The 24,750-nt window shown below is 37.1% G+C and overlaps 3 protein-coding genes, 1 long non-coding RNA gene and 1 pseudogene across 5 annotated transcripts; 3 read left to right on the forward strand and 2 right to left on the reverse strand.

Moving 5' to 3' along the window:
* Positions 1–1,396: 1,396 nt before the first annotated feature.
* Positions 1,397–14,828, reverse strand: LOC125479823 (annotated as a pseudogene).
* On the reverse strand, positions 2,915–6,089 carry LOC125479814. The gene is made up of 4 exons (XM_048589854.1): positions 5,942–6,089; positions 4,231–5,794; positions 3,883–4,131; positions 2,915–3,606 (listed from the first exon to the last, which is right to left on the reverse strand). Exons 2-4 carry the CDS (start codon positions 4,251–4,253, stop codon positions 3,123–3,125), a joined length of 756 nt encoding a protein of 251 aa, XP_048445811.1. The 5' UTR covers positions 4,254–5,794; positions 5,942–6,089; the 3' UTR covers positions 2,915–3,122.
* On the forward strand, positions 8,780–9,904 carry LOC125479817. Of its 2 annotated transcripts, none has more exons than XM_048589858.1 (2): positions 8,780–9,630; positions 9,744–9,904. In XM_048589858.1, exons 1-2 carry the CDS (start codon positions 9,080–9,082, stop codon positions 9,784–9,786), a joined length of 594 nt encoding a protein of 197 aa, XP_048445815.1. In that variant the 5' UTR covers positions 8,780–9,079; the 3' UTR covers positions 9,787–9,904. The 2 variants fall into 2 exon arrangements, with proteins under 2 accessions (XP_048445815.1, XP_048445816.1); XM_048589859.1 differs by having other exon boundaries at positions 9,753–9,812.
* On the forward strand, positions 11,153–12,704 carry LOC125479820. The gene is made up of 3 exons (XM_048589861.1): positions 11,153–11,536; positions 11,636–11,884; positions 12,161–12,704. Exons 1-3 carry the CDS (start codon positions 11,514–11,516, stop codon positions 12,642–12,644), a joined length of 756 nt encoding a protein of 251 aa, XP_048445818.1. The 5' UTR covers positions 11,153–11,513; the 3' UTR covers positions 12,645–12,704.
* An 8,793-nt stretch (positions 14,829–23,621) lies between the features above and the next one.
* Positions 23,622–24,589, forward strand: LOC125479825. The gene is made up of 3 exons (XR_007260305.1): positions 23,622–23,840; positions 24,016–24,325; positions 24,412–24,589. It is a non-coding gene; the product is annotated as an uncharacterized LOC125479825 (long non-coding RNA).
* The last annotated feature ends 161 nt before the right edge of the window (positions 24,590–24,750 follow it).

Genomic DNA, 24,750 nt, shown 5'->3' on the forward strand with positions numbered 1-24,750 from the left:
AGGCCTACATCTGAAGTTTGATTAGCCAATTTACGAAAATCAAAGATATAGTCCTTCAAGGTACCTGTCCGGCAAAGTTTGAAGAGTGCCTCAACACTATCTTCAAACTCAGAGGGGCCAAACTCGCGGCAGAAAGCAAGAGTAAAATCCTCCCAATGCGGTGTTGATTGTAAGCAATTCATCCACGGGAACCATTGGAGGGGCTCTCCATCCAAGTGGAAAGAGACAGTAAGCACTTGCTGATGCGCTGATGTGGAGTAATAGGCGAAGAACCACTCGGCTTTGTACACCCAAGCTGAGGGTCATCCCCCGGTGTGAAATGGGGAAAATCAATGGGATGTTGCCAGTGAGGCCAAGGATTGGATCCCCTGCTGTCGAAGCTCTGGCTCGGTGGAGAGCGAATGAAGTCACTGTCACGAGGATCGGTTGGATTTGGTAAGGTATAAGACGAAGCGCCAACGAGGCCAAAGCATGCGATCTCACGGCGAAATTGCTCAAAAAAAAACCAGTCATCTTGGATTCCATGGAATCGGAAAGGGCAGCTACGTTAGCTTCCAGAGAGCGATGCTGGCGTCCATGGCGGAAGGTTTGTTGTGGGGCCTGCAAGAAGGGAAACCAAGATCGGGTGTGGGTGATACCAATGATAGCAACCAACTATAGTTCCTGCTTCAACCTTAACAATTGCAGCAATGGGAGAATCGCAAAGGTGGAAGAAGAGAGAAATGTATTTTTAATTAATAAAAGTTCATAACCGTTACAAGAGAGAGAGAGAGAGAGGGAGAGAGAGAGAGGGAGGGAGCTATTGACCTATTTAAAGACTCAGTCCCACCAAGGTGCCAGCTGGACATTCCACTAACTAACAAACTAACATAACAGTAATTTAAATTGCTTAGTATTAGTGAATAAGTAATTCACTGATCCTGTCACCCTGAAATTGATGCAAGGGAGCCCAGCGACCGCTGTTTTTCAGCCTGAGAAACCGAGGAGCTAGCTTGGCGAACAGTGGGCAAATGGTCTAACTAGAGAATTTGATCCCGAATATCGAGGAAGACTTATTAAGCCCCATGAGAAACTGCTTGAGTTGCTGCCGTTCATGCTTGGTGCTACAAGAACAAGTGCGGGGCCCTTGAAAGTTTTCTTTTCCATCTTGACCAAAGTTTTTGTTTTGATTGATTGTCCACAAATAAACGATGGAAGGATGGATGCAACAATAAAAACACAATGACAGTTGAAGCTCCACACACACACTGCGAGTGCGGGGCCCTTCCAGAGTATGATGAAGAAACAAAAGGCAACGCTATGAAGACTAAATTTGCAAATCAAATAATGTGTTTCCAATAGGAAAAGGCACGTTTATTAATACTTAAACAATACTCCAATCGTCGACTTCCTGTACTTTAGTTTACAAAATTTTGTCTATAAATTTAGTCTCTCTAGCATTACCCAAGAAACAAAATACAATTGAGAATTCCAACATTGAATAACACAAACAATTAGGATGAATATCCAAGGTAAAGGCAACAATGTACGTACAAAATCACAAACAGCTCCAAAATATTTGGAAAGCAAGCCAAGTAATTAACTTAAGGCAATTAATTCACAATCTGACGTTTTTCTGGTTACACAACCTAATTAACTGATTATTTGTTGGCCTAGCGCGAAGAAAAGACATAAACCAAATACTGCCACCATCAAACCATCAAATGCAGAGTCAATGGAATCACGGCCAGTCGCGAACCATCAAATTTAAAAGGGCACTTGCCTAGAACCAACTTTCTCGGTAGACTCACGGAAAAAAGAAATTCTCAGTTAGGGATCAACCACTACTCAGAAAACAATTTTAACAAAAAGTCCAACAACAACGATGACAGCAAAATCTTATGTCACTAAGGTCTCGTTTGGCAGCTTCCTGTCGAATAAGATAAATAGTCATCAGATAATACTCACCACTAACTACACACCATCATCTCCATGACTTCTATCCTTTGAAGCCAAAAAAATAAGACATAATTTTCTCCTAATATTGAGTTTAATTACCTCACAGCGTCCGTTTTTCTTAAGAAAAGTATATAGCTGTTTATCTATCAAAACATGAGATTCTTATACTCTATCACGTACATACATTTCTGCTTGAATCATCCCAAACTCTCTTTTAAGGTTCATCTTCTAGAGCTAAAATGACCACAAGTCCTATCATTCCACTAAGATTTAATCACACCGAGAGCTGCTAGATATGTTATGTCAATCCTATTAAATATTAAACAACTCTACCATCCCTTTCCCCAAGTCTCCTGTTACCAAGAAGTAAGAAATTTGCATAGTTCAAGTTAGTAGCTTTAAGGTGTGAACTTACAGCATGAATCTATCACTACCCTCAATGCCCACATCATGGACTTTAGAATCCGAGGCGGCGTTGTTCTTGGCAGTCTCCTGTGAAACACAAATTTACTATAAAACACTAGAGCTCAAAGACGGGTAAAAAACCTAAGAGTCCTAAGACACGTTCACGATATATTTCTTTTGCTAGAGAGGTATTAACAATTAAAAGGATGTCATACAAGCACATTTATTCATCACCTTTTTCCTAGTCATCTAAAAAATCTTCTTTCTTTTGGGTTCAAGATCCCTGCATTTTCTGAGGTACGAAATACTCAGAAATCAAATAAAGTTGCAATCCGTAATATATAACAGAATATCAAACATTAAAATTTAAATAACAAGGAAATGAACAGTCAAGAAGAAACTTACGGTGTGAAGCTGAAATTAATCTCAAATAGCCCATAACCCTTAATGGGCAATTCACAAACACTTGAATTTAATGTCTTCATATGCATGGTTCCATCATGGAAAATTTTGAAAGTGGTGACAAACAGCTCTTGAGACTCATCTTCTCTACAAGTAGCAGCAGCTTGGAGAAGACAAAACTCCAACTTGCTTATGATTTGAATTATGTTTACTAATACTATGATAAATACTGCCGTAAGTTTAAACTAATACATCTGAGATTAAAAGAAAAAAAACATTTGTAATAAATCAAACAATATTTTTGCCAAACATAAATTAATACTGCAACAAGCATTATCCTATTCTATAATTCTAGCGAATGCTTGTCTCATCCAAAACTACCCTTGTAATAACCTCAAGCTTGGACCCTGGCCTGCTTCTCCTTCTGCTTCCATTTGGATGGTTGGTCGATTCAGTTCTTCATTTGATGGCAATAACTCATGCAAATTGCTTAAAAATCCAGGATATAATCTATTGACCTCCTTGTCAAGAAGCTCATAGTTCCCAGAATTGGCACGGTGCACATAGACATTCCTCAAAAACATAACAAGCGTAACCAACAGATGACCTTCGTAAGTTATCCAATGACTTTTCCCATAATCGATAGTGGCTTTTAGGTCTTGACTCATGCGGTTGTACATTCTGGTTGAATTCCAGCCCATATACCCCGAAAAATGACCATCTTTGAAACTCTTTCCAAAGTGATGTTGAGATATAATATTTTGTTCAAAGGCCTGATCTATCCTGAAAAAGTACTTCAGTCTGTTCTGAGAACTCATGAGGAAAGGGTGTCTAATGAGTTTTTCAACATAGCTTTCGAACCTGAGAAAACAAGAAAACATATTTAGAGGGACAGAGAGAAATACATATGTTAGGTGTACTTATTGCATAAATGTTGTCTTGTTCCAGGTGACTAAGGAACGCATGGTTAATTACCCACTCTCTCATTTTTGAATTTGATATCAAGGATTGAGAAACATTTAAAGCACATTTATTTATTCTCTCCTCCATTGATATCAAATGTAACGGTGAGTGACCATGAAATCTTGGTGCCAATAGAGAATGAGACTCATAGACATTATATCAAAGCATTCTTACTCTATAGGTTTGTCGAAGAAATCCAGAAACAAGTTTAGGCCCCTCCATGTCTTTGGCAACCTTTCCCTTAGAAAGTCTCTGAATTGTATGAAGTCGTCCTTCATGCTTGCTTCAGACATGGTAGCATTCTGAGACTTGATGTTTAGAAGTTTTAATTCCCCGTCTTGAATGACATAACTGGAATGCCTGTCCATACCAGAGTGGGTTAGTTTCTGTTTGTGGGTGGACGCAATGCTCTTCAGGATTCTCCTGCAATATTTAAACAACAAAAGAAGAAGGGTAATTACTTGATTGATGCAAATTTATTCAAAAGATATGAAGATAATTCAACAACAGAAGAATAATTACTTGATTGATTTGAGCCACCACATTTGTCGGGACGTTGAATCTGGTATTTCTTTCTTCAAGTCCCAATTGTTGATGTAACAATTGAATTTTTGGTACAATAAGATCCAAACGCCATTTTCCTCGTTGAATGTGACCAAGGAAGGACTCAAGACGCTGTCATGTTTGACTTTACAGGTGAAGAAGTAGTAGTCTTTGGCTTCCTTTGCTTTCAATCCTTTAATACACTTCGCTGTTGTTCTTCTATGGTCTTCAAATGTGATTTTGGATACACCGTTTGTATTGTCATTCACATATGTGACCACGCTTGCACCGAAGATCTCCAAATAGTAACGCACATTTATACAAATGTCGTATAATTTTATGTAAAGTTCTATACCAACACAAAAAAACTAACAAAGTTATGGACACTACATTTATTAGAAAAGGTTTCATATTTGTGAATCTGGCAACCTGCTCGAAAACAATGATACAACCATAAACATAATATATCTACCTTATCCGGATCCGTGTTTGTTCGATCGGCCTTCCAATCGTCGACTTCCTGTACTTTAGTTTACAAAATTTTGTCCATAAATTTAGTCTCTCTAGCATTACCCAAGAAAGAAAATACAATTGAGAATTCCAACATTGAATAACACAAACAATTAGGATGAATAACCAAGGTAAACGTAACAATTTACGTACAAAATCACAAACAACTCCAAAATATTTGGAAAGCAAGCCAAGTAATTAACTTAAGACAATTAATTCACAATCTGACGTTTTTCTGGTTACACAACCTAATTAACTGATTATTTGTTGGCCTAGCGCGAAGAAAAGACATAAACCAAATACTGCCACCATCAAATGCAAAGTCGATGGAATCACGGCCAGTCGCGAACCATCAAATTTAAAAGGGCACTTGCCTAGAACCAACTTTCTTGGTAGACTCACGGAAAAAAGAAATTCGCAGTTAGGGATCAGCCACTACTCAGAAAACAATTTTAACAAAAAGTCCAACAACAACAAAATCTTATGTCACTAAGGTCTCGTTTGGCACCTTCCTGTCGAATAAGATAAATAGTCATCAAATAATACTCACCACTAACTACACACCATCATCTCCATGGCTTCTATCCTTTGAAGCCAAAAAATTAAGACATAATTTTCTCCTAATATTGAGTTTAATTACCTCACAGCGTCCGGTTTTCTTAAGAAAAGTATATAGCTGTTTATCTATCAAAACAGAAGATTCTTATACTCTATCACGTACATACATTTCTGCTTGAATCATCCCAAACTCTCTTTTAAGGTTCATCTTCTAGAGCTAAAATGACCACAAGTCCTATCATTCCACTAAGATTTAATCACACCGAGAGCTGCTAGATATGTTATGTCAATCCTATTAAATATTAAACAACTCTACCATCCCTTTCCCCAAGTCTCCTATTACCAAGAAGTAAGAAATTTGCATAGTTCAAGTTAGTAGCTTTAAGGTGTGAACTTACAGCATGAATCTATCACTACCCTCAATGCCCACATCATGGACTTTAGAATCCGAGGCGGCGGCGTTCTTGGCAGTCTCCTGTGAAACACAAATTTACTATAAAACACTAGAGCTCAAAGACGGGTAAAAAACCTAAGAGTCCTAAGACACGTTCACGATATATTTCTTTTGCTAGAGAGGTATTAACAAATAAAAAGATGTCATACAAGCACATTTATTCATCACCTTTTTCCTAGTCATCTAAAAAATCTTCTTTCTTTTGGGTTCAAGATCCTTGCATTTTCTGAGGTACGAAATACTCAGAAATCAAATAAAGTTGCAATCCGTAATATATAACAGAATATCAAACATTAAAATTTAAATAACAAGGAAATGAACAGTCAAGAAGAAACTTACTGTGTGAAGCTGAAATTAATCTCAAATAGCCCATAACCCTTCATGCGCAATTCACAAACACTAGAATTTAATGTCTTCATATGCATGGAGAAGACAAAACTCCATCTTCCACAAATACTCGGTCGAATCCGTAACCATATTTAAAATCCTCCTTAACCCTACTCTTAAATGCTGGAAAGAAGGCTGGTTTCTCTAAAAAATAGATAATACGGCCATCATCCTCTGAATCTCTTATGAGAGAGAAAGCTATAACCTTCCCGCACTGTATAGACAAGGCATAGATAGTATTGTCCACACAACCATGGCCTTCCCCTGAAAACCACAATAATAAGCATCACTTCTAGCAATATTGACTTGATGTCGAGTATTACTATTTACATTAAAAACCATTAGCTCAACTCGACTACGACCTAATGAAACCAAAATACAACCGTAACAAACCGCGTAACCTGTTATGTCCATGTGGGCCTTGTCACAAGAGTATTCAAAATGGGGAAGGGATTCCCAAGATTCAGAATTAGGATTATAACGCTCAAACAATGTGTCGGACATCTTTACGAAGCATACTGGGGATGCAATATTATAGAGCTTGCCATAAGCAAACATAAAAAATGAAACTGGCTTAAGATGCTAGAGGGACGCTTTAACGTTTCTAATGACCTAGTCCTTGTGTCAAACGTATAACCACTATATGAGTCGTACTTGTAACGGGTGTTGACAAAGCAATTGAAACAGTTGAGCCCTTCATTCAGCAATAAGTAAAATTTGGTGTTAGAAGAACTTCCTGGCAACTTAGTTGTCACAGTGGCAGTATCTAAAGCCAAACTCGCACCTTCCACTCGAAAATATTCGTCTGGGACCACAAAAGTACTCCTATCAAAGAATGTGACGACATGATCGAGTACATTGCCTAGCCCCATCACTTGTCCTCCTTTTTGGATTTTTATTTCTTATAATCCACATCTATATGGACCAAAAACATAACGCACCAGCACATATACAGAGTTTAATTCCCCCTCCATGTCCATGGATGTGCTGAAAAACAATACTACAGATTTAACGATAATCCACCAGAAATATTTACCGTCAGAAATTTAATACAATACAACATGTTAAACATTGATCCACCAGAAATATTTACCCTGTCGCCCAAAAATTTAATTGAAGCTTCAAAAGAGCAACTGAATAAAATCTTGTAAATTCGAATATATATTATCAGAACACGTGAAAACCTTGTATATTTTGAACCGTGATCTAACCTTAGGGCAACAAGTGGCATGCTCAGAAATTCAAAACTAATCCAATAAAGAAATCTAACTACAAAAATCCAAATTCAATTTTAAATCGAAGAATAATACAAAACAAAACCCTAAATTTCGACAATAATTCAAAGCAAATACCTCGATTTTGGGCTCGAGAGTCGCTCGATCGAGAGAATGAGAGAGCAAAAGCAGCAGGTGCGTGTAGTTTGTCGGTGATGTGATCGAGACAGAGAGACTCGGAGAAGGTGGCTGACAGAGAGAGATGAGAGGGTTCGAGTTGAAAGGACAGAGAAGGGGCAGAAGGCGGAGTCTCAAAAATTCAGAATGATATAGAGACAATAATTCAAAATGACAGAGAGACTTGAAGAAGGTGGGCTGACAGAGCAGGTGCGTGTAGTTTGTTTGTGATGTGGTCGAGAAATTCAAACTGACAAAGAAATTCAGGAGGCGGAATCTCAGAAATTCAGAATGACAGAGAATTATTGTCTCGACCACATCACAGACAAACTACACGCACCTAGTCTGTCAGCCCACCTTCTTCGAGTCTCTCTGTCATTCTGAATTATTGTCTCCATGTCATTCTGAATTTCTGAGACTCCACTTCCTGGCCCTCCTCTGTCCTTTCGACTCGAACCCTCTCATCTCTCTCTGTCAGCCCACCTTCTTCGAGTCTCTCTGTCTCGATCACATCACAGACAAACTACACGCACCTGCTGCTATCTCTCTCTCATTCTCTTGATCGAGCGACTCTCGAGCCCAAAATCAAGGTATTTGCTTTGTATTATTGTCGAAATCTAGGGTTTTGTTTTGTATTATTCTTCGATTTAAAATTGAATTTGGATTTTTGTAGTTGGATTTCTTTATTGGATTAGTTTTGAATTTCTGAGCATGCCGCTTAGTGCCATAAAGTTAGATCACGGTTCAAAATATATAAGGTTTTCACGTGTTTCGATTATATATATTCAAATTTACAAGATTTTATTCAATTGCCCTTTTGAGGTTTCGATTAAATTTTTGGACGACAGGGTAAATATTTCTGGTAGATCAATGTTTAACCTGTTGTATTGTATTAAATTTCTGACAGGGTTAATATTTCTGGTGGATTATCGTTAAATCTGTAGTATTGTTTTTCAGCACATCCATGGACATGGAGGGGGAATTAAACTCTGTATATATGCTGGTGCGTTATGTTTCTGGTCCATATAGATATGGATTATATGAAATAAAAATCCAAAAAGGAGGACAAGTGATGGGGTTAGGCAATGTACTCGACCCTGTCGTCACATTCTTTTATAGGAGTACTTTTGTGGTCCCAGACGAATATTTTCGAGTAGAAGGTGCGAGTTTGGCTTTGGATACTGCCACTGTGACAACCAAGTTGCCAGGAAGTTCTTCTAACACCAAATTTTACCTATTGCTGAATGAAGGGCTCAACTGTTTCAATTGCTTTGTCAACACCTGTTACAAGTACGACTCATATAGTGGTTATACGTTTGACACAAGGACTAGGTCATTAGAAATGTTAAAGCGTCCTCTAGCATCTAAGCCAGTTTCATTTTTTATGTCTGCTTATGGCAAGCTCTATAATATTGCATCCCTAGTATGCTTCGTAAAGATGCCCGACACATTGTTTGAGCATTATAATCCTAATTCTGAATCTTAGGAATTTCTCCCCCATTTTGAATATTCTCGTGACAATGCCCACATGGACATAACAGGTTACGCGGTTTGTTACGGCTGTATTTTGGTTTCACTAGGTCGTAGTCGAGTTGAGCTAATGGTTTTTAATATAGATAGTAATACTTGGCATCAAGTCAATATTGCTAGAAGTGATGCTTATTATTGTGGTTTTCGGGGGAGGGCCGTGATTGTGGACAATACTATCTATGCCTTGTCTACACATTGCGGGAAGGTTATAGCTTTCTCTCTCAAGATAGATTCAGAGGATGATGGCCGTATTATCTATTTTTTAGAGAAACCAGTCTTCTTTCCAGCATTTAAGAGTAGGGTTAAGGAGGATTTTAAATATGGTTACGGTTTTAATCCGACTGAGTATTTGGTTCATTTGGGGAAGTTGGAGTTTTGTCTTCTCCAAGCTGCTGCTACTTGCAGAGAAGACGAGTCTCAAGAGCTGTTTGTCACCACTTTCAAAATTGTCCATGATGGAACCATGCATATCAAGACATCAGATTCTACTGTTTGTGATTTGTGCATTAAGGGTTATGGGCTATTTGAGATTAATTTCAGCTTCACACCGTAAGTTTCTTCTTGACCGTTCCTTTCCTTGTTATTTAAATTTTAGTGTTCGATATTCTGTTATATATTACGGATTGCAACTTTATTTGATTTCTGAGTATTTCGTACCTCAGAGAATGCAGGGATCTTGAACCCAAAAAAGAGGAGATTTTTTAAATGACTAGGAAAAAGGTGATGAATAAATGTGTTTGTATGACATCCTTTTATTTGTTAATACCTCTCTAGCAAAAGAAATAAATCGTGAACGTGTCTTAGAACTCTTAGGTTTTTTACCCGTCTTTAAGCTCTAGTGTTTTATAGTAAATTTGTGTTACACAGAAGACTGCCAAGAACAACTCCGTCTCGGATTCTAAAGTCCATGATGTGGACATTGAGGATAGTGATAGATTCATGCTGTAAGTTCACACCTTAAAGCTACTAACTTAAACTATGCAAGTTTCTTGCTTCTTGGTAACAGAAGACTTGGGGAAAGGGATGGTAGAGTTGTTTAATATTTAATAGGATTGACATAACATATCTAGCAGCTCTCGGTGTGATTCAATCTTAGTGGAATTTCTGGAATGATAGGACTTGTGGTCATTTTAGCTCTAGAAGATGAAGAACCTTAAAAGAAAGTTTGGGATAACTCAAGCAGAAATGTATCTACGTGATAGAGTATAAGAATCCCCTGTTTTGATAGATAAGCAGCTATATATTTTTCTTAAGAAAACCGGACGCTGTGAGGTAATTAAACTCAATATTAGCAGAAAATTCTGTCTTATTTTTTTGGCTTCAAAGGATAAAAGCCATGGAGATGATGGTGTGTAGTTAGTGGTGAATATTATCTGATGACTATTTATCTTATCCGACAGGAAGCTCCGAAACGAGACCTTAGTGAGATAAGATTTTGTTGTCATCGTTGTTGTTGGACATTTTGTTAAAATTGTTTTCCGAGTAGTGGCTGATCCCTAACTGAGAATTTTTTTTTTTTCCGTGCAGTCTACTGAGAAAGTTGGTTCTAGGCAATTGCCTTTTTAAATTTGATGGTTCGCGATTGGCCGTGATTCCATCGACTCTGCATTTTATGGTGGCAGTATTTGGTTTATGTCTTTTCTTTGCGCTGGGCCAACAAATAATCAGTTAATTAGGTTGTGTAACCAGAAAAATGTCAGATTGTGAATTAATTACCTTAAGTTAATTACTTGGCTTGCTTTCCAAATATTTTGGAGTTGTTTGTGATTTTGTACGTACGTTGTTACATTTACCTTGGTTATTCATCCTAATTGTTTGTGTTATTCAATGTTGGAATTCTCAATTGTATTTTCTTTCTTGGGTAATGCTAGAAAGACTAAATTTATGGACAAAATTTTGTAAACTAAAGTACAGGAAGTCGACGATTGGAAGGCCGATCGAACAAACACGGATCCGGATAAGGTAGATATATTATGTTTATGGTTGTATCATTGTTTTCGAGCACGTTGCCAGATTCACAAATATGAAACCTTTTCTAATAAATGTAGTGTCCATAACTTTGTTAGTTTTTTTGTGTTGGTATAGAACTTTACATAGAATTATACGACATTTGTATAAATGTGCGTTACTATTTGGAGGTCTTCGGTGCAAGCGTGGTCACATATGTGAATGACAATACAAACGGTGTATCCAAAATCACATTTGAAGACCATAGAAGAACAACAGCGAGGTGTATTGAAGGATTGAAAGCAAAGGAAGCCAAAGACTACTACTTCTTCACCTGTATAGTCAAACATGACAGCGTCTTGAGTCCTTCCTTGGTCACATTCAACGAGGAAAAGGGCGTTTGGATCTTATTGTACCAAAAATTCAATTGTTACCTCAACAATTGGGACTTGAAGAAAGAAATACCAGATTCAACGTCCCGACAAATGTGGTGGCTCAAATCAATCAAGTAATTATTTTTCTGCTGTTGAATTATCTTCATATCTTTTGAATAAATTTGCATCAATCAAGTAATTACCCTTCTTCTTTTGTTGTTTAAATATTGCAGGAGAATCCTGAAGAGCATTGCGTCCACCCACAAACAGAAACTAACCCACTCTGGTGTGGACAGGCATTCCAGTTATGTCATTCAAGACGGGGAATTAAAACTTCTAAACATCAAGTCTCAGAATGCTACCATGTCTGAAGCAAGCATGAGGGACGACTTCATACAATTCAGAGACTTTCTAAGGGAAAGGTTGCCAAAGACATGGAGGGACCTAAACTTGTTTCTGGATTTCTTCGACAAACCTATAGAGTAAGAATGCTTTGATATAATGTCTATGAGTCCCATTCTCTATTGGCACCAAGATTTCATGGTCACTCACCGTTACATTTGATATCAATGAAGGAGAGAATAAATAAATGTGCTTTAAATGTTTCTCAATCCTTGATATCAAATTCAAAAACGAGAGAGTGGGTAATTAACCATGCGTTCCTTAGTCACCTGGAACAAGACAACATTTATGCAATAAGTACACCTAACATATGTATTTCTCTCTGTCCCTCTAAATATGTTTTCTTGTTTTCTCAGGTTCGAAAGCTATGTTGAAAAACTCAATAGACACCCTTTCCTCATGAGTTCTCAGAACAGACTGAAGTACTTTTTCAGGATAGATCAGGCCTTTGAACAAAATATTATATCTCAACATCACTTTGGAAAGAGTTTCAAAGATGGTCCTTTTTCGGGGTATATGGGCTGGAATTCAACCAGAATGTACAACCGAATGAGTCAAGACCTAAAAGCCACTGTCGATTATGGGAAAAGTCATTGGATAACTTACGAAGGTCATCTGTTGGTTACGCTTGTTATGTTTTTGAGGAATGTCTATGTGCACCGTGCCAATTCTGGGAACTATGAGCTTCTTGACAAGGAGGTCAATAGATTATATCCTGGATTTTTAAGCAATTTGCACGAGTTATTGCCATCAAAGGAAGAACTGAATCGACCAACCGTCCAAATGGAAGCAGAAGGAGAAGCAGGCCAGGGTCCAAGCTTGAGGTTATTACAAGGGTAGTTTTGGATGAGACAAGCATTCGCTAGAATTTAGGCATCGTTTTTTATTAGTTTGAGCATATTTAGTGAAAGAAGGGTATATTAATTGCAGATGAAGTTATACCTTTGACCTTCTGATCATAGAGTTTTCGGTCCCTCATCATCAACGATGCTGCATCACCGTTGAGTGGATCTGAAGGATTTGGATAAAGCAACAGTTGTGGCAGGAAAACTTCAAAAACATTTAAAAGGTCTGCATCAAGTAAAAGCATCACCATATATGTGAGAAATCCAAGAAGATCAAATGAAGAAGGGGAAAAAAAAGCGAAACAGAATAGAACCACAAAACATCACCGACTCATTAAAGAGTATAATGACACAAAACCAACATTTCAGCGGTATATTGAAAAAAGAGAGTCAGAATTTTACTAAAATGGGATGATAATTACCAAACATTGGACTCCATGATTGGTTAATTACATCTAAAGCAGACAGAACCAGATCTGCAATTACGAAAGAAAAATAAAACAGTCGGTACATACAAGATTAACAACCAATAAACAATTACTCAAGTCCTGTTGCTTGCTAATGAAATTAATTAGAAACCACGTTTTCAAAACAACAGACTTACAAAAGGGATTTGATAATCAACAGCAGGATAATAGCATTCTTAATTTCTAAATAAACTTGATACTTGCGCCTTGTTTGACCCAAATTTGCCGGCGTGCCACTAGAAGCAGGGGCGTCAGACATTACTTTCTTTTGGACCATGGAATTCCACATTGAATTCATTTAGCCCATCGTTTATTGTCTCCACGTTATAGTCACTCAGCAGCCTAAAGTCATTGAGAAAAGAAGGGAAAACAAAAGCATTAGAAATAGTGTTCCAAAGCTTTATATCATACCAGAGATGAAGTTAGCAACCTGATTTTACAGCTACCAATAATCAGTGAGACAATCTTGAAAGATCACAATCATGGGAATCTTAACTCCACAACAGGAATTAAACTTTAAAATTGGATCATCACAATATGATCAAACAAATGCAATTCCACCGTTTTCTGCACAGAATAATAAAGATAAAAACTTTGAGCAATAATGGGATTCCAAAAGTTGTTCTTTCCAAATTATTAGACATACCCAGTGAGGCATTATAGCATTTCACCAAAAACTTTCGTTGAAAAATTGAAAGATTTTGTGAATTAATGTCATAAGTGCTTGTTAAGTCTAAGAATCAAAAGCAAGCTGAAATCTTTTGAAGATCTAAGACCTACCCAGAAAACCATATACAAATGAAAATTAAAGATAAAATATGGCTATATATATATATAGAGAGAGAGAGAGAGAGAATGGGAACTGGGTATCTTACAAGATCTACTCAATTGAAGATTTTCCCGATATCCAAACAGAAAATTGAGAAAATTTGGAAATGGAGAAGAAAATGCCGGGGGAGCGAATGTCGACATTTTCAGACCCACGTATTCATGGTTGTATTTGGTCGATAATTACCATGTAAAACCCTTTATTTTATTCAGCGGTGATAAACTCACCCACATGTAAAATGACCAGTAAGCAAATCAACAAACCCTAATTGAAAAAAAACCCAATCAGAACCCAGTAAGCGGTGACAAATTTACCCTAATGTAAAATGACCTTTTGCTTTCTTCATTTCTGTTCATTTAGTTCCTCTAGTTTTTTTTTTTTTTGTCATTCGTCGATTTCATTTCAATCAGTAGCATCAAACTACTACGTTACCAACATAAAGTTAAACATCGAAATCAACAAACCCTAATTGAAAAAAAACCCAATCAGAACCATGATTTAAAGGTCTCACTCTAATCTTCCGCGGAGGCTGATTCGTTCTTGGTGCTGTGCTTCCTGGCATACCTCTGGTTCCTCAGAAACTTGGGGTCATCCCTTTGGTGGAAGTGTGGCGGTGCCTATTAGGCTTCTTGATGCATGCCAATCTTCTGGGCCTTGCGGGACTGGTTGTGGGCAGTGTGATTCTTCGACTTGGCCATCTCGGAAAGAGAATGATGGATTTAGTAGCCCCTTGTGGGGGGTTTAGGCTGAGAATTTTTTGGGGTTTTCAAAGCGGTCAAGAATGGGGATCGCGATGGGGTGGCCGTGCAGGTGAGCTGCGTTTGGGAGAGAGGGGAGCGGCAAGAGAGTGGAGAAATATGTGATATTCTGAGGGTTTGTTATTTTTCTATAAATGTCGGTAACAAGGGAGGAAAAGAATTTTCATCCTTCAAGGAAATATAATCTTAATAAGAATAGAATAACCAGTAAGCAAATCTATTTAGGATTCGCACAATCATATTAATATAATACCGAAACGCACATTTTTTCTCCTCGGTGTATCTTTGTTTTTTTATCATTGAATTAAACAAGATATATACAACTATAGAAAACGAAAAATAAAGTGTGCATATCATTTCACTAATTTATTTCCCGTTAAAAATTATTGATGATTGGTTTTCTTTTCATCCTCAATTATGGTAAATTTTCGTGGTCATTTACATTTCCTACCTTGTTCGTTAAACTACAACATTTTATTTTTATTTTATGTTTTTCCTTAAATGTTAATTTCTTTTTAGAGAAAATTACAATCCCTACAATTTTTCTATATTATTTAAATTAATGATTTGATTAAAATGTTTTTACTAATAGGCACCTCTGTGAAGACCCGTCTCTAATTTTATATTTTTACAAATTTTAAAAGCGTGATTTTACGAAAATGGTCTTAGAGACAAGGGTATTGACTTTCGTGGACCAACGTATAGTGAGACATACGAAATATTTCTATAGTGTATCCTTGAAGTTCTCGATAAAATTTTTGTATATGTATTACTATTTTATATCTTTGCATGAAAAGATATTATTATTATTATTATTATTATTATTATTATTATTTTACAGATCTTCCCGAATTAGATTTGTAAGTTCATAAAATAAAATGTTGTCCGTCACTTGGTTTTGGCAATTGGCAGAGATCCGACCATTGGATCGCAATGAAACATTAGGACGTTGCTCTAGGAACATAATGTGGATATTTGGAAGTAACGGTTCGGAAATCCATGATGCGGATCTTCTGGATTGAATTACGTAGGGATGTGTTTTATGTAAATTATGTATTCTATCGGTAAGCACTATGAGACATGATTTAAAGTTGATTTATGCATATTACCTACATATAATTACTGTGAATGTTTAGAAGTACATGCGTGAACTACGAATGGCTTGATCCCTGTTTATGGTACGTAGGCAATCTAGCGAGACGTTAGATGCAGCCATACAAGAAGTGAGATTAAATAATTGAGATAATAGCCTTGTTTGGGGAATTGAACAATGTGAGGGACATTGGTGTAAAATGTGAGATTTAACCTTATGTGTTGGTGGTTAAATGTTGGTTATAAATCAATGTGTGAAGAATCAAGAAATTAAAGTAAGGAAACGTAAGTAATGATAGTTAATTAAACTAGTGTCTAGTTGGGCTTATCACCGATGATTATCCCCAAAAATAAATAATTTGGGAGGAGGGCATTACATGTGACATCCCGTCCCGAAATTATCTAAAACGTGCATGTGAAATGACATTTTTACCCCTAGTTTGTTTACGTTATGTTATTGGTTGTTTTGTATGTGTGTTGGCATGATATGGGCCACACACTCACACCCTCACTCTCCCTATTCCTCTGTCTCTTTCCCTGTCTCTCTCTCTCTCTCCCGAGCTCCCTTTCTTCTTCCTCTTCCTTTGAACTGGTACGGACACACACACAACTACACTAATTCACCACAGATCGAAGAAACTAAGGGCACAGTCGAGATCGTGAGGTCGAGGGGAGCACGATCATACCATTTTCAGGTATGAAATCCGTTGTTTTCACGTCGATTCGACAATGGCAGATTTGTGTACTGTTCATGCAAACATTGATCTAGCATGTTTTTGGGATTTTGAAGTTCATAGATGTCTTAGTGAGGTTCCCAGGAGTCTCGGAGTACTTCGTTGGACAAAATTGGACTTCGGAATCGCCTGGTTCGAGCTTGACCGGTTTTGGAGGTTGGTGACAGGTAAGTTTTCGTAGGTTTTAGCCCTTAAAACTTGTATGGACGTGTTCTACTAGTTTAGGGCTTTATTTTGGTGCAAGAATCATGAAAAATGGTTGAAAAATGAACGAGAAAACACAATTTGCAGGTTTCCCAGTTTCCGGCGTCGGCGACGGCGCCGGAGATTGAACGGAGAAGGTGACGGAATATTCCTGACGCCGTTAACGGAATCTGTCAATTTTGACGGAATATTCCTGACGGCGTCAGTTGACACCGTCAGCGTGCCAGGCACGTGCCTGCGCGTGGCCGGCGCGTGGGGCGCTTGCGACAGTGAAAAATTTTTCTAAAAATTCTGGTGTGTTCCTGAGGTTGTGTAGAGCACGTTGGTATATTCAATTGTCCATTTTGAGCAATGTATGAGAAATTATTTTGAATGGAAGGTTATGTGCTTTAAAATTAACGTTTTTATAGTATTCTCGCATATAGGTGACACGTATCCCGAGGACGAGCGTGCTCACGCGAGGCAGGGGGGCTACGACCCTTCCACGTACCAGTGAGTGGGTTTTTGTTTTTCCGTATATACCTATATACATATAATTCCCAGAAATTTATATAAATGCTTATTCGTTATATGCCATTCCTTTTATATTATTGGTGGTTATGCATGATTAGTTGCATATACGTTCATTTATACATTCAATTATATGTATATATATGTATATATTGGTGCTGTGGAGGCACAGGTAAGTGTCAGGTAAGCGTTATTTAACAATTGCATTAAATAGTGGTTAGAGATGATTAGAGAGCTCATAACCTGCACCCCCGGTGTTAGTGCTCCCACCCAGAGTAGGGCACAGTCCTTCACGTGTCGTTCACCTCCCGCACCACACGCTCAGCTTGGATCTAAGTTAGGTGCACAGTCTTGTCGTACAGACCACTATAGGTGGTTCCGACTCGTAAGTGACCCGCGATTATTCGCACAGTCTTCACGTGATCGTAGCACTAGAGCGTTTATATATATTACACCCAGGCCTGTCGTACAGACCACTATAGGTGGTTCCGACTCGTGGGCAGGTTTAGTGTGTGAGATTGAGATTTGAGCTCTAGATTCAGCCGTACAGGTCACTTAGGGGGACTCCAGCTGCCAGATTATATGTTATTGATACGATTTATACCTGAGAACTTGCATTTCACCACGAGATTTTGGCATGGCATATCCTTGAGCATGATTGGCATATCTATATATACGTGCGTATGTTTATTTTCTGGGAAGTATACAGGTTTTACGGCGAGGGGTTAGAATATTGTTTTTGAAATGGTTTTTGAAAACCTTTATTTTTGCCCACTCACGCTTTTGTTTTGCACCCCTCCAGGTTTTAGCTAGCTAGCAAGGTTGGTGGTTTCCAGAGGGCTTCCGGTGCTTTTGACAGACACGCACCAATGTAGGGTCACTTCGGGTGCACTGTTGTCGGTTTATTTTAATTTGGACTGCTGTATACTTATTGCTCTGAACTTAGTGTCTCACTCGCACTAGCACTCCTTACTTGACCTTATGTATGCTAGTTTTTTAATTATTCGTACTTTTATATTACTATTCTAATAGCTTCTGCACTGTGCACATGGCTACATCACCTTCGCGTGACGGCCAGCACGCCTTGATCTCGGTCGGGGTGTGTCATTACAGCTTATGCATTTTATGCCATATAATTGAAAATGTTATGACATGGTTGAGTATTAGATTGCATCATGGTATATCTATACGTATATTACCTGCATATAATTATTGTGAACCTCAGCTTCTCTATTAAGTTAAAATACATGTCATTGTTGTACTTTGTTTAATTTAAGTTAATTTTTTAATGTATCCTTATTTAATGGAGATGTTAGTAATTAAACTATATTTTCTCTTCCTTCGAATATGTTTTTTTCGAACACATTTTTTTTTTTTGGTTCTACAAACGTTTACTATTATCTTTTGGGATGTGATATTCACACACCCCATTTTACTTCGCACACACCTTTTTAATTTTCGACAGTCGGATCAGATGAATTGAAGAAGATCAACGGATAAAAATTATCAAGAGGTGTGTGATAAGTAAAATGAGGTGTATGGATAGCACACCCCTTATCTTTTTTCCAAATGGTTTTGTTTTTAATTAATGGTTTTCTTTTTTTCAAATAGTGAAGATGGGTAGTGGCATGTTATGTAATTTTGGTTAGGGAAATGATTAAATCTTATACATATAGTTTTATCAAAAGTTTAATTAAATTCCTCAAAGGCATATAGTTTTATCAAAATATCTTCTTCTTTTCATTATAATTCTCTACGTAAAACTATTATTATATTTTTGGCAAACAGTAATTACCACGAAAGCAAAACTAATTTAAGTTACATTGAAAAAACGAACAAATAAGGTTTCGTGGAATAAAGTGTTGGATTAGCGGGATCACTGGGATGTGCGTTTCGAATAAATATTGGTAAATAGAGTCTGTCATAAACGAGAATAATTATTTTTATATTTTTGTCAACTAATTTTTCTTAGGTTGAATTTTTTTTTTTTTTTTTTTGTTGAAAATAATTATCAAAAACTAAAGAGGAAAAATGAATCGAAATTAGGGCCTGCGGCTAAACGAGAAAACCGAACTTTGTTGTTGCTCTCACACACGGAGAGGACTCTCGCTAGATTTTTAATCAAATAATTGAATGAAATCAATTCCTAATTCTATTTTTAATAAAATAAGTAAACTAGCTCCTTACTTGATTTGATTTGCATTGCCAAATCTTTTCATTGCTAAAAAAATATTACAAAAGATTGTCATTGATGTCCCAATCTCACGTCTATGATTTGGTCTTCTCATGAGGTTTATTGGATGTCAATTTCCAACTAATCTTTGTAATATTATCGAACAAACACAAATATTATAGCATGAATAAGTTTGTAACATTTGGCGGCCATATTAAGTTACAACGAAAAAGTTTCTCGACTAATCTTTGTAACCCAATTGCCAAAAGTATGAATTTATCAGGAACCTATGGTGTAATATTATCGAACAAACACAAGTATTATAGCATGAATGAGTTTGTAACATTTGGCGGCCATATTAAGTTACAACGAAAAGTTTCTCGACTAATCTTTGTAACCCAATTGCCAAAAGTTTTCACACCCTCAAGTTTACATCGATCGAGCATCCAACCTTTGGGGTTGAAGAGCAAATCATAGATTAAATGAAAACTCGAAACATTGCTACATGCGTACACACCTTGAGTTACGAACGAGCCATGATTAAATCATTGATATCATTTAACGCTAACAGCAATATTTATGTTGTAAGAACACAATAAAAAAAAAATGAAAACTTAATATTACAACACAATGATCCTCCTCCATTCTTTTTCTTTGAAAATTGTTATTTATTTAGCGCAATCTATGCAACTCACTTATACCTGATTTTGCTTCAACATGAATGAAACAACAATGTAATCGTAATAATGAGTTAAACTAGTAACATAATACAATTTAGCTTGATATTTTCACGTATACAATTTTTCTACATACAACGATATATTTTACACTAAGCTGGGATGAGAAGATCGGCTAAGCCACATAATGAGCTACCTAATTTGATATCAAATTCGTCATCCATGAGATTCAACCTAAGACCTCTTATTCACAAGTGAAAAAGAATACTACCAAACTGTAGTACTGAGTCGCCCACATATTCTTAATATTACATGGATTTTGTTTTGAAGCTGTGGTGGGGACGGAAGGGCTTTAAGCTAACTGATGAGCTCGACGGCTACGCGGAGCACCCACCGCACCAGGCCTTCAACAAAGATTTAGCTCGCTTAATAGGCTCTAATTTAACTTTGGGTAGATTTATGGGCCTTCACTTTTTGCAATTAGCAAATTTTGAGGCCCAGTAATTGAGGAGTGAGAACCTTTGGGCTTCTAACTAAATTCTCAGTTAGATCCAATGTATACTTGACGAGAAACAAATGTTAATTTCCAAGTAAAAAGCTTATCGGCCATCAATCACAGTTTATAAACCTCGAATATAAATCATTCGTAAGAAATCAATATTAAGTCTTTGAAATCTCCGAAGGAGTCATTCAGACATCCAACGACTTTTCTAAATCAAAACACAAGGTTCCCAAAACTATAGTTCACGAAAACACTAAAAACTAAGGTTAGAGTGACGCAGTCGGCCGAAGCCTACATAAATAACCAAACAAGAAGTGGCCCCTTATCGCGGATTAACCAAGCAGAACCAAAATTGCAGTAACCAAGTAGGCAGTGACCCCTTATCGCGGATTAACCAAGTAGAGTCACTCCTACGCATTTGTTAGGCAGTGATCACCTATCCGAAATGATAGGTGGACTAAATGTACAATTTCAACGTCTAAGTGGTCCTCCTGAATTTGAGGGTCAAAACAAGTTCATGAAATCTAGAGTACAAGATATTTGGACTAAATGTACAATTTCAATGTCTAAGTGGTCCTCTTGGATGGTTTGTCCCTATCCGAAATGATATGGGAAATAGACTGGTGACTCTAAATCAACCCAATTACCTTTAATACCAAGAGGTGAAGTTAAGGGTACGAACAGAGCTGATGCAGACTAATATAAAAAAGTCTAACAATTTCAAAAGTGATGAATTATGATAAAAAATAAAAAAAAATTAAAAAAATAAAAACTAAACAATTCCGACGTTGTTCCAAGCCAAAAATAGAGAGGTAAAATTTAAGAATAATCTAACAAGATTTCTTGATGAACGAAAAGTAACATCACAAAATATTAAACTACCAGGGACCAAAAGTAATTTCCCAACATGTTCTTCTGCCGAGTGTTACCACTTTAGTACCACATTGCCATATGAGACATTTCTAGAGTCTTAACGAAAGTAGACTTCGCAAGAATTCTATTAAGTGATATTCTAACAATACTATCAAGAGGTCAAAACTAGTTGAGATTTCCAATCTCAAAACTAGCTCCTTACTTGATTTGATTTGCATTGCCAAATCTTTTTGCTGCTGAAAAATATTACAAAAGATTTTTATTGTTGTCCCAATCTCACGTCTCTTATTTGGTCTTCTCATGAGGTTTATTGGATGCCAATTTCCAATATGAATTTATCTGGAATCTATGTTGTACTATTATCGAACAACCACAAATATTATAGCATGAATGAGCTGGTAACATTTGGCAGCCATATTAAATTACAACGAAAAGTTTCTCGACTAATCTTTGTAACCGAATTGCCAAAAGTTTTCACATCCTCAAGTTTACATCGATCGAGCATCCAACCCTTGGGGCTGAAGAGCAAATCATATATGAAATGAAAACTTGAAACAGTGCTACATATGTACACAACTTGAGTTACGAACGAGCCATGATTAAATCATTGATATCATTTAACGCTAGCAGCAATATTTGTGTTGAAAGAACACGATCAAAAATAAATAAATAAATGAGAACTTAATATTACAACACAATGATCCTCCTCCATTCTTTTTCTTTGAAAATTGTTATTTCTTTAGCGCAAGCTATGCAACTCACGTATGCCTGATTTCGCTTCAACATGAATGAAACAACAATGTAATTGTAATAATGAGTAAAACTAATAACATAATACAATTTAGCTCGATATTTTCACGTATACAATTTTTTTACGTCCAACGATATATTTTACACTAAGAGGGGAGGGAGAGTTCGGCTAAGTCACACAATGAGCTACCTAATTCGGTATCGAATTCGTCATCCATGAAATTCAACGTAAGACCTCTCATTCACGATATATTTTACACTAAGAGGGGAGGGAGAGTTCGGATATATTTTACACTAAGAGGGGAGGGAGAGTTCGGCTAAGTCACACAATGAGCTACCTAATTCGGTATCGAATTCGTCATCCATGAAATTCAACGTAAGACCTCTCATTCACGATATATTTTACACTAAGAGGGGAGGGAGAGTTCGGCTAAGTCACACAATGAGCTACCTAATTCGGTATCGAATTCGTCATCCATGAAATTCAACGTAAGACCTCTCATTCACAAATAAAGAATAATACTACCAAACTGTAATATACACGTATTCTTAAAATTACTGGATTTTGTTTCGAAGCTGTGGTGGGGACGGAAGGGCTTTAAACTAACTGGCGAGCTCGACGGCTACGTGGGGCACCCACCGCACCAAGCCTTCAGCAAAGATTTAGCTCAATTAATAGGCTCTAATTTAACTTTGGGTAGATTTATGGGCCTTCACTTTTTGCTATTAGTAAAATTTGAGGCCCAGTGATTGAGAAGTGAGAACTTTTGGGATCTATAACTAAATTCTCAGTTAAATCCAATGTATATTTGACGAAAAACAAATGTTAATTTCCAAGTAAAAAGCTTATCGACCAAAGAAAAAGACAAGTAAAAAACTTGGGGCTTGTTTGGTATCATTCTTAGATCCAATTTTTAGTTTTGCCAATTTAGAATAGTTCTCAGAGTTAACAAAGTTAAATATTTCAAAAACTTGTTAATTATTTATATTAGTCTCTAGGGAGATCGACCTTGCTATAGAGTCATTCTATACTACTGTAACTTATTCTCTTGCAAGAATTTCTATGTTTTAACCCTGCAAGTTTTTCTAAGTCTGTCTTATTTGTCTTATTTTCCTTTTTTTTGTTCTTTGGTTGCTGTCAAATCAATGTGTTACCTATTATACGGTTATACTTGCACAAAATGCAACAGGATTCTATATATCTATTTATACCATTCAAAGCTGGGGATGGTTTGGATTGGTTTTGTTTTGGTCCAAACCACGACCCAAACTGCAAACTTTGGTTTGTTTAGTTTTAAAACATAAAAGAACCATAATGGTTTAAAAGTTAAAACAATATGTAATAGGTTCACTAATGTTGCAATGTGAACTGGTTCGGTTTGCAACCTAACATGCACAAAGCAGCAAATTAACCCGGCTTCCTCAGTCCTCTGCTTCTTCACTCTCCATCTCTGATACGAATCCCTCCGCACAGAAGCCGTTTTGCCGTGCAAATGCGCGACATGGATTCTTCTCTTCCTTCTGATCTCTCTCGTCCTCATCAACTTATCGACCTCCGCATCGCCGTCCGATCCTCGTTGGGCAGCTAAGAAGCGACGCCTCAGAGATAAAGTCCGTAGGGTGTAAGCAAATTCGAATTTCACCAGTTTCCGTTTTTCTTGAATGTTTGTAAATTTAGCTTAATGGGTATCCGTAATATTGATCAGAAATCTGGGGTTTTTAGCAAGAGTTTCTGGTTTTACTGATTTGAGTTTGTTTTGGCTAATTCTGTTAGTTTTTATTCATTATTTCTTGTAGGTTTTGCACTTTCGTTTGTATGATGTTCAAACTGGTTTCTTGGTAAAAGTTTCACTGACACTTTTTGCGATGCATGCATGATACGATTCTTTCTACTTCATCATCATCAGTCTCAAGATACAGTTACGTGTACTTGTATCTTGCATAATCTTTTCAAGAGTTCATCTTTCAAGTTTCAAAACTATATGAAATTGTTTGGTGGTTTTCTTTATAAGAAGGATATAAGACTCCGCATCAATGCTAAATTCTGTGGACAGTGTGGATGGAGTGATGGAGAATGAGACTACTGAAACGAGCACTTCAGGGTGCGGTGAGGGGCTTTCTTTTGCGGTATTCAGATGAGGACATCAATAAATTTGACTTTCCTGAATCTCATGATTTTTCGTATGAATTCAGGTTCTCTAATTCTGGGAATGGGAGCATTGTCCCGATTGACTGGAGACCCCAAATATGAATCGGCAGCTTTATGTGCTCTTCGTGAATTATGGGGCATGTGGAGTTCGTTGAATTTACTCGGTACAACGCTAGATGTATCAACTGGTGAATGGATTGTGTATTCATCTGGAATTGGAGCTGGTAGGTTTCGTCGGGGCTTTGAGGTCTTTAATGCACTGCCTTACAAGTATATTTAGAAGTTTACTGGGTTTCCCAAATAGTACAACGGCCAATATTTCCTTGTGCAGTCTGTTGCCGCGCCCATTCCTTAATGTATTTTGAATGCGTAGAGTTTGATGT

This window comes from the organism of the source record quoted next, unplaced genomic scaffold (assembly GCF_019419815.1).
Source record: "Pyrus x bretschneideri cultivar Hongxiangsu unplaced genomic scaffold, Pyrus_bretschneideri_v1 Contig3, whole genome shotgun sequence".
Taxonomy (NCBI): domain Eukaryota; kingdom Viridiplantae; phylum Streptophyta; class Magnoliopsida; order Rosales; family Rosaceae; genus Pyrus; species Pyrus x bretschneideri.

Coding starts and splice junctions, on each gene's coding strand:
- LOC125479820 (XM_048589861.1), top strand. CDS start 11,514: ATGTGGTGGCTCAAATCAATCAA. Junction 11,537..11,635: donor TGGTGGCTCAAATCAATCAA/GTAATTATTTTT, acceptor TAAATATTGCAG/GAGAATCCTGAAGAGCATTG. Junction 11,885..12,160: donor TTCTTCGACAAACCTATAGA/GTAAGAATGCTT, acceptor TTGTTTTCTCAG/GTTCGAAAGCTATGTTGAAA.
- LOC125479814 (XM_048589854.1), bottom strand. CDS start 4,253: ATGTGGTGGCTCAAATCAATCAA. Junction 4,132..4,230: donor TGGTGGCTCAAATCAATCAA/GTAATTATTCTT, acceptor TAAATATTGCAG/GAGAATCCTGAAGAGCATTG. Junction 3,607..3,882: donor TTCTTCGACAAACCTATAGA/GTAAGAATGCTT, acceptor TTGTTTTCTCAG/GTTCGAAAGCTATGTTGAAA.
- LOC125479817 (XM_048589858.1), top strand. CDS start 9,080: ATGGACATAACAGGTTACGCGGTTTGTTACGGCTGTATTTTGGTTTCA. Junction 9,631..9,743: donor ATTAATTTCAGCTTCACACC/GTAAGTTTCTTC, acceptor TTCGTACCTCAG/AGAATGCAGGGATCTTGAAC.